This window comes from Urocitellus parryii, chromosome 5 (genome assembly GCF_045843805.1).
Source record: "Urocitellus parryii isolate mUroPar1 chromosome 5, mUroPar1.hap1, whole genome shotgun sequence".
Lineage (NCBI taxonomy): Eukaryota > Metazoa > Chordata > Mammalia > Rodentia > Sciuridae > Urocitellus > Urocitellus parryii.
The window spans coordinates 51,917,251-51,932,150 of record NC_135535.1 but is presented as its reverse complement, the minus strand read 5'-3'; the positions used below and the strand labels follow the sequence as shown (position 1 = coordinate 51,932,150).

General features: G+C 34.3%; 1 protein-coding gene across 2 annotated transcripts in view; it reads left to right on the top strand.

Moving 5' to 3' along the window:
* Positions 1-14,900, top strand: part of Xpot (exportin for tRNA) — a 39,718-nt gene that overhangs the window by 16,153 nt on the left and 8,665 nt on the right. For both annotated transcript variants that reach the window (XM_026392960.2, XM_026392961.1), the window contains exons 11-23: positions 80-142; positions 1,167-1,291; positions 1,603-1,747; positions 1,902-2,021; positions 2,289-2,383; positions 3,061-3,130; positions 5,415-5,653; positions 6,575-6,860; positions 8,178-8,367; positions 9,236-9,352; positions 9,627-9,742; positions 10,649-10,696; positions 12,880-12,951. In XM_026392960.2, the coding sequence (XP_026248745.1) occupies positions 80-142; positions 1,167-1,291; positions 1,603-1,747; positions 1,902-2,021; positions 2,289-2,383; positions 3,061-3,130; positions 5,415-5,653; positions 6,575-6,860; positions 8,178-8,367; positions 9,236-9,352; positions 9,627-9,742; positions 10,649-10,696; positions 12,880-12,951 (1,686 nt within the window). The remainder of the gene's footprint in view (positions 1-79; positions 143-1,166; positions 1,292-1,602; positions 1,748-1,901; positions 2,022-2,288; positions 2,384-3,060; positions 3,131-5,414; positions 5,654-6,574; positions 6,861-8,177; positions 8,368-9,235; positions 9,353-9,626; positions 9,743-10,648; positions 10,697-12,879; positions 12,952-14,900) is intronic.

Sequence of the window (14,900 nt, the reverse complement as noted above, 5' to 3'; positions counted from 1 at the left end):
TTCTGCCTTGAAATGTGGCTTAATTTCAAATTATATCCAATTAAAGGATTGACAAAAGCTGTCTTTTTTTAAATTTTAGGCAATCATGTTGGCCGTTATGAAAAAATTGACTTATGACGAAGAATATAACTTTGAAAATGAAGTAAGAATTTTTGTGTTAAAAGAGAAATTAGTTTTATTTTTGTTTGTGTACAGCAAATTAACATTTCCAGTGTTTATTATCTTGAGGTCCTTTGAAACAAATAGTATTTGAAAAATCAAACTACTTGATTGATGTAGTCTTATTATTGATATAGTCTTGTTTATATTGATGTCAACCTTTGGTAAAATTAGTGAAAACCTCTTAGTATTTCATTTTTGATGTTTGAGCTATTAACAAAGTGGTTTAGGGCTGGGGGTATAGCTCAGAGACAGAGCATTTGCCTAGCATACACAAGACCTTGGGTTCTATCTCAAGCACTGCAAAAAGGAAAATGGAAAAAATCAAAACAAAACTACTTTATAGCATTGAACTTCATAAAATATTGACAATATTATCAGTGGGCATGTCTTACTTTGTTTTATTTAATAAAAATGACAAATTGAGGCCCAGTCAGTAGGCCTCAAAATATCAGTCTGAATGGGAGGGTGGAATGAGGCTTAGTGTTGTTCAGGAATGTCTAGGGTCAATGTTAGGATCAGCTTCTCATTAAATGGAAATGCCATTAAATGCTTGCTGGGAATTCAGTCATGGTGTGTGCTGAAATATTCTATTCAAGTATTCACACTAATGGTGTGAATGACCAATAGAGAGCATGGGAGATGTCATATCTAATATCTCCAATCATACAATATTACTTCTGGTCTTTGAGGTAAAAAGAGAATGAACAAGGGGCTGATAGTGTCAGAAACCAGTGAGAACCTGTTCTGGCTCTTCTCTTATCCCTAACTTCCTCCCTGTACTATTTCTGGCTATAAGTTTTTAAGGACTTGGCCTGTGTTCAGAAATACTTATTAGTGAGTAGGAGTAGGAAAGCTACTAAGCATATTGATATTTCTATATTTTAAAAATTGATGAAAAAATAACAATTTGAAAGTTACAAAAACTATAGAACTATAGAACTTAATGTTTTATTTGAATCTCTAGGCCTTTTAAACTTTTTAAATGATTTTAACCTATATCATAGGGTGAAGATGAAGCCATGTTTGTAGAGTATAGAAAACAACTGAAGTTATTGTTGGACAGACTTGCTCAAGTTTCACCAGAGTTATTGCTGGCTTCTGTTCGCAGAGTTTTTAGTTCTACCCTGCAGTAAGTTTTTTTATTGTTTTTGTAACGAGCCCACTTCTTTCCTTCAATCCCTGTTAATGGTCTAAAATAAGTGATAATCACATAACTTATTAATCCATGTTACTTATGTGTGTCTGAAAATGAAGCATTTTTGTTTCCATAATTTGTTGATCTTTTGTTTTTTAATGTAACTTTGATACTTGGCAAAATTAACAATTGCCATAACTTCGTAATCATTAAAGAGGCTTTTGTTGGTGAGTTACTGTCCTTTGCATCATTGGTTGTATAAAAAGTGTACATTCAGATCTCACAGACATATTATACCTTGGTAGGAACTGGCAGACCACACGATTTATGGAAGTTGAAGTAGCAATAAGATTGCTGTATATGTTGGCAGAAGCTCTTCCAGTATCTCATGGTGCTCACTTCTCAGGTGATGTTTCAAAAGCTACTGCTTTGCAGGATATGATGCGAACTGTAAGTATACTCAAGATAATTTTTTTAACATAAATTTCTGTTTTCACTGTAAGCTAATGGACATTCCTTAATTGTTAGAGCTTATATTTTTATACTGTTGCTTTTTAATGTTGCAATAAATAAAAATTGGTTCCCTCGTTTTCTCCTGCTCCAGTTGGTGACATCAGGAGTCAGTTCCTATCAGCATACATCCGTGACGTTGGAGTTCTTTGAAACTGTTGTTAGATATGAAAAGTTTTTCACAGTTGAACCTCAACACATTCCATGTGTATTAGTAAGTATGCACTTTATTCTAGACGTATTTGCAGCTAATGATCAGATAGTATTCTTTCTGTGTCCTCTGTGAAGAATCCAAAGTTTTATCTTCTAAAACAAGTCCTTAGGAACTTGTTCTGTTGTATAAAATTAGTTGTATATTCTTGGTTCCTCTCTTCTAGAGGCCTCAGAAGTAAAATTTGTTGTGAACAAAAATGTAGCCTGACAGCAGCAATAAAAGCCTTGAATAAATGCAGAAATAGTAAAAGTGTCTCTCTTTCTTTAGATGGCTTTCTTAGATCACAGGGGTCTGCGGCATTCCAGTGCTAAAGTACGGAGCAGAACTGCTTACCTGTTTTCTAGATTTGTCAAATCACTCAAGTAAGGGTAAAATTTCAGCTGTTATGGTTAGCCCATTTTTTTTAAGCTATGAAATAAATGTATAAATTATTTTCCAAGAGCCTGGGGTAGATTTAGTCCTCTCTGTTTAAGGCGTGCTTTACTAGGTATTCCTTTTTTTGTTATGACTTTTCCTCATTAGCCAGGTACTTTGTCCAGAACTAACAGGTGATTTGTTTGCATACGTTTTGGGGGCTAGAAATGGAACCCAGGGCTTTGTGCACATTAAGCCCAGGCTCTTATCTCCTGTCCCCTGTTTGTGTACTTCCAGTACTTCACTAATGGTATTTGTTAGTTTTTTAACCGATAATTATACCACAGTTACTCACCAAATGCTTTCTCTCATGTGCTCAAATATATTCCTTGAATATGCATTTTTAACCTAATCCATTTTGTCGTGTTCCTTACAAGTACCTTTTTTGGCATGTAAAGTATTTTATTATTAGATTTATAAGATCATAAGTCATCTTGATAGTCCATCACAAAAGAGCCAATAGAGATATTTTTAAAAATTAATCACAGCTAGCCTTAATTGTCAGATGAGGCTATCTCAAAACCAAACTGAACTTTAATTCTGTCCTAAAGAGGGATTTGGGGGGTTTTTTGTTGTTTTTTGAGCTCTGATACTTACTTGTGATTTTCTTTTTTGTCTTATTCAGTAAACAAATGAATCCTTTCATTGAAGATATTTTGAATAGAATACAAGATTTATTAGCCCTTTCTCCACCTGTAAGTATCTTCCTTCCCAAATATTTTCCCCATATGTCATTGAGGCCACATGTACCATTAGCTTTTGCCTTTGTGGGTTTTGTTTGTTTGTTTGTTTGTTTTTCCTCCTGTAACTGATAGTAGGGAAGATATGTGTATGTGAGGTTTATTTGTTCTGTTTACCAAAATTTGATATGGTAAACAAAAAAGTAATGGAAAGGAATCAAGAACTGACTTATTAAATTTGGTAGTGTGGGGGTATGGTCTGATTTCTTTGTATGTAAAATGAAGTATTTAATGGAGAAGACAAAAATTCAACTTCCAAATTATTCCCTAATATTACCGTTGTATAGCCATTCTTAGGAAATGCTACTATATTATGAAGTTTTTTGTATGTGTATTTTCTGGCTTAGGATAAAAACATTTAAATTCTAATTTATGTCTATTTAACTACAACAATTTAACTTGTATTACTTTTGTAAGTACATTTTGACTTCTGTTTTTTGTTTTGTTTTTTAGTATTAGAGCTTTATGGTTATATGTAGTAGTTGGGTTCATCCCAACAAACTAATACCTATATGAAAATCATTTTCAGTTCATGATCCCCTCCTTTTCCCTCCCCAACTTATGTTTTGTGTAAAACAAAATACTAACATTCAATTTATGAAAGTTATTAATAAAGGTGCCATTTAAGAATGTTAAATATAAAATAATGCTTTGTTAAGTATGCATCTGTATTTAGGTTTCAAGAGTTATGTAACATCACTGCATGAAAGGTTACTAGTAAATTAAGTTACTAGTAAAGTTAAGAATTAGTGGATAATTTATCTTTACCTGCATTTTACGAAAATCTGTGGATTAAAGTACTTCAACCAATTCATGCCAATTTTCCTTGGCTGTATCTTTTTTTGAAGGGGGTGGGAACACTCAAACACTGAGCCACAGATGCCCTATTTTTGTATTTTATTTAGAGACAGGGTCTCACTGAATTGCTTTGTGCCTCACTTTTGCTGAGGCTGGCTTTGAACTCATGATCCTCCTGCCTCACTCAGCCTCTCAAGCTTCCCAAATACAGGTGTGCACCACTGAGCCCGGCTTTACTTTATCTTTTTTTACTGTATAGTTAGACCTGGTTCAAACTGTAATTTTGAATATTGATGACTTATTAGAGTTGAATGTTCATTTTAGAGTGTGCTATATTTTTCAAGATCCTTTATCTTTGTGTTCTCAATTCTCAAGAGATAATTCCTAGCACGTACTTAATAAATACTTTAATTACTTTTAAGTGGGGATATCTCTCAATACATAAAGAATTCTTTTATAAAGAATCTTCTGTATTATCTGTTTTAAGACTGGGTTTGTATAATTTATTAGTTTGTATATAAACCTAGAGAGTCTGCTAATCCCTCCCCCCTTTTTTTCTTGGCCTGAGTACAGAAATGTAAAAAATAACAAAACTTGTTAGGAAAAATTAAACCAGTATATGGAACATTTGCTTGTGCATGACATAGATTTTTTTTTCATTTACAGTCTTATTTTTATTATTACAAAATAACTGATGTTCTATATTTGTGTGTGATCTGTGTGCTTTTTTTTTTTTTTTTTTTTTTTGGTACTGATGATTGAATCCCCAGGTACTTTATCATTGAGCTACATCCTGGGCCCTATTTATTTTACTTAATCTTATTTATCATATTTTATTTTATTTATTTATTTTGGTGCTGGGGATATAACCCAGGGGCACTTTACCACTGAACTACATCCCCAGCCCTTTTTATTTTTGGATAAAAAGTCTCAACTAAGTTGCTGAGGCAGGCCTTGAACTTGCAATCCTCCTTCCTCAATCTCTCAAGTTTCTGGGATTATAGGCATCCGCCACCACACTTGGCTCTTATTAAATTTTTAAACATTCTTGTGAATAGTAGTTTCTATAGCATAGAAATAGTCAAAGCCTTTCTGTATAACTGTTTAGCCTTATAACAGTCTTACAAATAAGAGTTTTACAAAAGGAAATAAGAAAGCTAATTAATAATGATCTAATATTATCATTTGCAAAGTCTCATTAGAACTTTTTTTTTTTTTTTTAGTGCTGGGGATTCTGAGTTGCACCCCAGCTCAGGACTAGAATTAGAACCATGATCTTTTGAATTCTAATTCAGTTTTCTTTCCATTGTATGGTTATGGGAGAAAGTTTGTCTTCAAGGTACTTGATCTGTGAGATGATGTCCCTGTCCCTCTTGTACTTAGTCTGATTAAATGAATGGAATTTTAAAAAAATTTTAAATAAGACTAAATTTTATTCTAGGAAAATGGTTACCAGTCCTTGTTAAGCAGTGATGATCAACTCTTTATTTATGAGACAGCTGGAGTACTGATTGTTAATAGTGAATACCCAGCAGAAAGGAAGCAAGCCTTAATGAGGAATCTATTGACTCCTCTAATGGAGAAGTTTAAAATTCTGTTAGAAAAATTGATGCTGGCACAAGATGAAGAAAGGCAGGCATCTCTAGCTGACTGTCTGAACCATGCTGTTGGATTTGCCAGGTAAGCATGATTATAATTAAAATTGTAAAGTGCTGTATTTCTATACAGCAGAATTACTTACTTGAATCCTTTAGGATAGGCACACACATCTGTGTTTCCAAAGATGGATTACTGAGAGAATTGTTGAAACTTTATTCTTCTCAACCCAATGAAGTAGAGGATTTATCTATAGAAGAGAACAGACCATGTACCATTCTACATTTTTGTCTTGATGTCTAAGTTCTTAACCCTGTTCTCTGAACTTTTTTTGGTATAAATTTATTGTGTGTTTAGCTAAAGTGTTTGTATACTAATGAATATTGGAACATCTTGAGTTGGTCTTAGTACTAAAGCCTCTTTTTAGCTGTTCCATTGTGTCCTGAAGACCACCCAACCAGCCATTTCTTTCTCTCTACCCATACTTGTCATTGGCAAACAGAGATACCATGAAAGTTGTAGTGGTTGCTAATTAGAAATTATATGAGAAATTGTCCTATAGTATTTCTTTTCAGCATACTTTATCAGGATTTTTTTAATATTTATTTTTTAGTTATAGGTGGACATAATCTATTTTATTTTTATATGGTGCTGAGGATTGAACCCAGTGCCTTACGCATGCTAGGTAAGCATGCTAGGTGAGCGCTTTACCTCTGAGCTACAATCCCACTCCCTTTATTAGGATTCTGTAAAACATTTAGATAAACTCATACAAGAGGAATTATAGTAACTACATCTCACTTATTTAATTTCAGCCTTTTATTTTGTTATAATAACTGGAAGCAATAGTTCATCCATAACCATATTAGCTAAATCATGATGTGGAAAATAAAGACACTTTTAAGTCTTGTCAGTTTTGTAATTGTTGTGCATTGTATGGAATACTCCATAATACTTTTGAAGAATAAAATCAAATTCTTGTTGCCTGTTTTTTTCCTTATGTAGTCGAACCAGCAAAGCTTTCAGCAACAAGCAGACAGTGAAACAGTGTGGCTGCTCCGAAGTTTATCTGGACTGCTTACAGACTTTCTTGCCAGCCCTCAGTTGCCCCTTACAAAAAGATATTCTCAGAAGTGGAGTTCGCACTTTCCTTCACCGAATGATTATTTGCCTAGAGGAAGAAGTTCTTCCATTTATCCCATCTGCCTCAGAACACATGCTTAAAGACTGTGAAGCAAAAGACCTCCAGGAGTTCATTCCTCTTATCAACCAGATAACGGCCAAATTTAAGGTACCCCAAACCTTCAGAACTCCAAGACTCTTTAGACTTATCTTCACATGTGTTTTGGATTTTGTCCCTTTTTAATTTACTATGAATTACTTGAGGACATGTGTCATATAAATTTTTATCATTTCCCAACATCTAGCATACTGTCTGACACATGGGTCAAGATAAAAACATCTTAGCTACTCAAGTTAACAGAAGAAAACTACTAGTATGCTACTGAGGATATGGCTTAGTGGTAGACTGCTTGCGTAGCATACACAAAGCCCAGAGTTCAATCCCCAGCACTACCCAAAAAGAGAGGGAGGGAGAAAACTACTAGTATACTATTTTAGAAAAGTAAATTAAAACAGTATTGAGTCCTAAATGTCTAAAGAGGTGAATAAAAAGAACTGCAATTTAGGTATCCAAGCAAGAGTTTAAAATGACTTCAGTTTACTAAAGTTGTGTACAAAGAAATTTAAACCAGGTATAAAATAGCTAATAAAAATGGCTAACATAATGCTGAGTTCAGTGTCTATTCAAAACATTTTTGCATATTTTCTCATTTAATCCTCATAATAACCCTAAGTGTAGGAATTATATCTTATAGATGGGGAAATTGAGGTACAAAGAGGTTAAGTAATTTGCCTAGGGTGTATAAAAATCATAGAATTCCAATCATATATCTTGATTTATAGTTTAGCAATAAAATTCATTTCTTGGGAGTTAAATTTGAAAGTAAACTACATGGTAGTTTTTTTATTATGAATACCTACTATTTAATCTGAATCTTAAGCTATAGGAAATGAGTTGAAATTAATTTTTTTTTCAATTTTTTTTGGTAGATGGACACAATACTTTTATTTTGTTGATTTATTTGTTTTTATGTGGTTCTGAAGATTGAACCTCATGCCTAACACGCCTAGGCAAGCAATTTACTACTGAGCTACAACCCTAGCCCCTCAGCTACAACCCCAGCCTGAAATTAATGATCTAAAGGCTTTCAGTAATGTTTGTATTATAGAGATTCTGCCTTAAAGTTGCTAATTTACTAACTGAATTATGTACATCCATTTCCTAAATAGAAACTCTGAAGGGGTATTTAAAAATTTTTCCCTTAGCCAGACACAATGACACACACCTATTCCCAGCAGCTTGGGAGACTGAGACAGGAAGATCACAAATTCAAGGCCGCCAGCCTTAGCAATTTAGTGAGGCCCTCTGTCAAAATTAAAGTACCTCTAGATTCATTCCCCAATAACAAAATTCAAAGATTTCCTAAGTTTCACATTGAATGTCTTACTTGTTTCTGAGGTAGTAATAGTTATTTCTTATCTTCAGATACAGGTTTCCCCATTTTTACAACAGATGTTTATGCCCTTGCTCCATGCAATTTTTGAAGTGCTGCTGCGACCTGCTGAAGAGAATGACCAGTCTGCTGCTTTAGAGAAGCAAATGTTGCGGAGAAGTTACTTTGCCTTCCTGCAAACAGTCACAGGCAGCGGAATGAGCGAAGTTATAGCAAATCAAGGTGGGGATGCATGCCATGCCCAGTTTGCTTAAGTCCTTGTCACAGTTGTACATCTATGTGCGTAAGGGGAGTTGAGGTAAACACAAACTTTTGAAGTAGTTGTATGTTGACTTCTAAAATGGTGCATTTTTTTTTAATGAGTATTTTTTTTTAATATTTATTTTTTAGGTGTAGATGGACACAACACAATGCCTTTATTTTTATGTGGTGCTGAGGATCGAACTCGGGTCCCCCCTCCCACCCCCACCCCCGTACCAGGCGAGCGCTCTACCACTGAGCCACAATCCCAGCCCGTTGCATTATTTTTAGGATAGACATCAATTTCATGTTTAGCACCTTAAAATTGATTTTTATTTAATTTATCTAAATTAGTATTCTTAATTGCTTCTTTACTAATATAAATAGTGTAGTGACCTCTTACCAGAGTTGATCTTATAATTCAGTCTTTTTTAAAGTATTTTTTTAGTTGTCAATGGATTTTTTTATTTAATTAATTAATTTATTTATATGTGGTTCTGAGAATCAAACCCAGGGCCTCATACATACCAGGCAAGCACTGTACCACTGACCTACACCTCCAGCCCCTGACAGTTGAATCTTGATGGCCAGTTTATCATCTTGGAATTAAAAATGTACAGGACTAAATAGATCAGCATAAGTAATTCTGTTATATAGGAAATCCAGGGGACAAGATATCAAGAGAATATTATCTCCCCAGTACTTAAAATTTATATGCCTAGTTAATATTAAAAATCAAGGGACCTTATCAGCTTTATAAACACTTTTGACTTATTATTATACATTAAGTGAGAGATTCAGGTTGCCTTTCTAGTTCTTTTTTAAATTAAACTCAGGTTTTGCTCTTTAGGTGCAGAGAATGTAGAACGAGTGCTTATTACCATTATCCAAGGAGCAGTTGAATATCCAGATCCAATCGCTCAGAAAACATGTTTTATCATCCTCTCTAAGTTGGTAGAACTCTGGGGTAAGATAACTCTGTTGTTTCGTTTTGTTTTTTGCAGTACTGGGGATGGAATCCAGGGCTTCACACATGCTAGGCGAGTGCTCTCTACCACTGAGCTATATCCCCAACCTGATTTTTTTTTTAAGCCTTCATTCCCTAGATTATTTCATAGACTCTTAAAGATGAAATTGAATCCTAGCCCAAGCATAGACAAGAATTAGGAGTTGGTTTTTCCCTGGTGATGGATTAATTGATTTTCTTTATATATGAGATGAAAATTGAATTCTCTTGACAGGAGGTAAAGATGGACCAGTGGGATTTGCTGATTTTGTTTATAAGCACATTGTTCCTGCATGTTTCCTGGCACCTTTAAAACAAACCTTTGACCTGGCTGATGCACAGACAGTATTGGTAAGCACCTAGAAATCTTCTTTAACTTGTCTAGATCTTATATGTTCAAAATTTCTTCTTTAATGCAGATTGTTTATATTTTATTTTTTTACTTGAATGATTTTAAAATAAATTTAATTAATTAATTTATTTGTGTGGTGCCAGTAATCAAACTCAGGGTAAGGCAAGCACTCTACAACTAAGCTTCACCACTACCCCAGGATTTATTCTTTTAAAGGTTGATAATACCTTCTGGACCATTTGTGGATTCCTATTGGATCCCAAGGCTAAGAATGAATATTTAAAATTCATCTCCTTCAACTTTGAAAACCAAGACTTTTTCTAGGACCTTGAAGCAACTATATGCTACAAAATAAAACTTAATTTAGTAGTTTGTTCCTACTACATTTTTGTTGTTGTTGTTGTTGTTGTTAATGGTGCCATTTTTTTAATACTTCTATTTTGTTTACTTATTTATTTATTTTTATGTGGTACTTGGGATTGAACCCAATGTTTCACTTATGCTAGGCAAGCACTCTACCACTGAGCCACAACCTCAGCCCCTAACTATTAAGAGTATTAAATGGCAAACTGATAGTTTGCCAGGATCATATCTTCAGAGTACATCAAGTCAAATACTTGCCATTTTCTCACATCCTCACAATATAGTAAAAGCCATATTTCATAATTGTAATTTCCTTTATTAAAACCCCATTTTGTTTTGTGGTTCTTTGTTTTTTATTTTCTTTTTCTATTCAATATACTTACTCCACCTGCCTGTTACTGTCTTTCTCTTCCTTCTTTGGAAATAAATATTTCCTTGGAAATTTAGAGCTGCATATTTTCCTGGCAATGGCCAGGGAATAAACAGTTGTGTCAATAACCAAGAATTTACTATATTAAGATTCTTAAACTTCTTTTCTACAGGCTCTCTCTGAGTGTGCTGTAACACTGAAAACCATTCATCTCAAACGGGTAAGGTTTGATTCATGCATCTTCATTCTCATGTGTACTATTGGTTATAGTTTTAATTGTGTTTGGCTCATGCTCTTCAAAGCAGTATCTTTAGGTATTCAGTGCTGTATTGGGGTGTTGGGGAAGGGTGAATGAAAGTAGCAGTATTTGTTGTTATCCTTCATGTTTTGGGTAACAAGATTTAAATGTTTTGGTTTGACAAAGGATATGGAAAACCTTATCCAGAATTTTAAGATCTAACTTCAACGTAGCCAGATTTCTCCAGCTTCTTAGTATGACAAATGATTCGAGATCTTCATTACTTCAGAACGTCTCATTCTTCCTTGTTGATCTAATCGTTTCTAAGAATCATAAGTGATTGTGGGTATTTTAAATAACTAATTGGTTGCCAATTTTTTAAAATGATTTTTTATTTCCTCTTAACAAAAATCCCTATCCCCAGCTTCTCCAGGAACCTGAATGCTAGCACAGGAATAGCATTTCCTCAATAGCAGCAGTTCCCCCACTTCCTAAAAGAGCATGAGCTCTTATTTACCAGTCTCATTTCAGCCCTGTCACTTATTTGAACTTGAGGTTTTTATTATGACAGAGACTTGGAGGGTTTTCAATTCAATAGCATTTTCTCTATAATCTGCTTTATGCATTTGTGGAGCTCAGAATTGAGAAGGACCATTGCATAACAGTGGGGTTATTTGAGATGGTGAACAATCATAGGAGGTAAGTAAGCAGAGAATATAGATTAAAGGAAAAGGAGAAAAAGGGACCTGAGAGTTTTTTGAGGGTTGTTTTTTTTTTTCTTCAGTTTTTTAAAATTGTAGATGGACACAATACCTTTATTTTATTTATTTCTTTACATTTTTATGTGGTACTGAGGATTGAACCCAGGTATGGCAAACACATTACCGTTGAGCCACAAGCCCAGCCTGGACCTGAGAAATTTTAAGTGATGAATGCAGTGTTATTTTCCCTCTTAAGTCATTTGATTCAGTAGCAGTAAAATTAAGCATGAAATCCAAATGTTGACCCAGAAAAGAGTGTGTTAGGCACGATATATTAATTTTATTGTGATAACTGTTACTTTCTGGTTAGACCATCAACATAATAATGCTTTAAGTTAAATTCAAATTAAAAAATGAAAGTCATCTTTTTCATTTTTTAAGTATTGAATATGTTAAATTTTCTTACAGCCAATTGCAAAAGGGAAACCATTTTTAAATTGTATCCTAGGTTCCTTTGTAACTGCCATGGCTGAGTGGGGTTTATGTGTTAGTTTGTTGAGTTTTTTTCCTTCCACCAAGCTGACGGGAGAGAGAGACAGACAGTGTTTATAGGTTTTAGCATGCAGAAGTAGTAGGAGATGGCCTCTGTTGAGAAGCCCATGATGTACTTTTTTAGTAAAGATTTAATCAACTGAAGACTGGATAACTCATCATGTGTGTTCCTGGGTCTTAAGTTTCCTCATCTGTGCCTTCTGGCTACTAAATTACCTGTACTCTAGGAAAGGAAAAGAAGGTATCCTTTTATTGCTGTTATCTTCTATAATATATTTTTCTTGTCTGTATTTTATTTCCTAAAGATGGTCATTACCCTGATATTGGGCATATCTTTTCTCCATGCATCCACAGACAACTTGTAATCTATCCAATGGTAGATTGACAGGAGCACCTTCTTTTGCTGTCCCTTTCAGTACAGGGAAGGCTCTGGCATTGTGACCTGAATTCAGAAGTAATATTTAGCAGTACTTAACATTAAGTAATGTTAACACGTAGTGAATGCTAAGTCCTGTTCTAGGAGCTTTATATTTATTAATTCTTCAAATCCTTACAATAACCTCATTTTTCAGATGAAGAAACTAAGGCTCAGAGAGGTAAAATAGCCTACCCAAGTTTTCCTAGCCAGGGAGTTGAACACACGGCCTCAAACATGTAAAGCAAATGCTCTACCACTGACTTACATCCCCAGCCCTTTTTATTTTGATACAGAATCTGAGTTGCCCACTCTGGCTTCAAACTTGCCATCCTCTTGCCTCTGCAGGAGAATCCCTAGTAGTGGGATTATAGGCATGTGTCACCACAACAGGTTTATCTATTAAAATATACATGTGTCATTATAGTTTCTTTTCAAGCATCATTAATATCCAGAAAGAAAATAACTTTGTTATAATTGTCTTTTACTCTTTTTAGGGCCCAGAATGTGTTCAGTATCTTCAACAAGAATACCTGCCCTCCTTGCAGGTAGCTCCAGAAATAATTCAGGTAAGAGATGTCCTGGTAGATTTTGCTCTTAATTTAATAAAAGAAGTTTGAGTATATATTCAATCTAAATTTTTGTTCAAGAAAGCCAGACTGTATATACCTTGAAGTTTTGCTGTGTACAGGAGTGGAGTCCAAACTTCATGAGATCTAAGAAATTGAGTGGGGAAAAAATTATATTTTTATTTTCATTAACATTTAACAAAAATTTAATTTCCTACCATTGTGTAGATGACAGATCTCAATAGTAGTAACATTCCCCGTGACTTTTTTTTTTTTTTTTGAGAAAATTTTTTTGTAGTTGTAGATGGATAGAATGTTTTTATTTATTTTTTTGTGGTGCTAAGAATTGAACCCAGTACCTCACACATGCTAGGCAAAGCACTCTGCCACTGAACTCTAGCCCCATCGCCTCCCTGTGACTTTGTTCAGTAAAAATCACAGATAATTTCATGTCACATGAGTTGATACATATATCTGGAAATATTGTTTATGCATGTCCTTGTTTTACAATTATGAGTTTTTAGGTTCTGCCACTACACTTTGTTACCTATTAATAAGTCTTATTCTACCATACTTTTTGGGCAGGGGGCTTATTACTGGGGATTAAATCCAGGAGTGCTTTACCTCTGAGCTACAACTCCAGTGACCCTCTCCCTGCTTTTTTCAATTTATTTTGAGACACAATTTTGCTAAGTTGCTAAGACTATGACTAGGACTTGTGATCTTCCTCTATTAGCCTTCTGAGTCACTGGGATTACCAGCATGTGCCATCATGCCTGGTGCACATATTAAATATTTTGATAACCATAATTCACTATAATTGGTTTCCTTTGTAATCATATGGTATTTTTTTATGCATTTTAATAAACATTCTAAAAGGAGTCTTACAGGCTTCCCCAGACTGCCCAAAGGGACCCTATCATGTAAAAAGCCTCTGTTCTTGCTGGGTGTGGTGACACATAGTGATAATCCCAGCAATTTGGAAGACTGAGGCAGGAGAATCTCAAGTGCAAGATCAGCTTGGGTAACTTAACAAGACCCTGTCTCAAAGTAAAAAACAAAAAGAGATATTGCTCAGTGTTATAGCAATCTTGAGTTTAATCCCCATTATGATGCACACACAAAAAAATATACTTGTTGTTCTGAAGATTTATGCCAAGTTTATCAGTGTATGTGTTGTAAATACAAAACTATTTTGAGGTAAGTGGTCAAAAAGTTAGCTTACATTTTTATACTTTTATAAAGGATATCTTTTAGTTATTTTCTTTGCCTATGTGTTTCTAGACTTCAATAGTATGTGGAGCTAACGAGGTCTCAAACTTTTCATTAAAGCTAGAATTAAAATCTCTTGTATAGATTCTAAGGTTTCAGTTTTCATCAATGGTGTTTTGGGGGTTTTATGGGGTTTTTTCTTTAATTACATTTTATTGTGGTAAAAAAACAACATGAAGTATGCTTTCTTAACATTTTTAAGTGTATAATATATTATTGTTAATTGTAGGTACAGTGTTGTACCTATATAACATTAGACAAATCTCTAGAAGGCATTAATTTTTCATAACTGAGACTTTATGTTTCTTAGCAAGTCCCATTTTCCCCTCCTCTAGCCCCTGGCAACCACCATTCTGCTCTGATTTTATAAATACAACTATTGTAGTTACCTCATATAGGGGAATTATGGAGTATTTGTATGATCAGCTATTTCACTTAGGATAATGCTCTCAAAAGTTCATCCATGTACTTTTGATATTCATTCTTGTAGATGGCAGGACTTCCTTTATTAAGGCTGAATATTTCACTATGTGTGTATATACCACATTTTCTTTCTTCATTAATCTATCAGTAGGCATTTAGGTTATTTCCACATCTTGGCTATAATGCTTCAGTGAACTTGGGAGTGTTGATATACCTTAGCAATCTTGATTCTTCTGATAAATACCCAGAAGTGG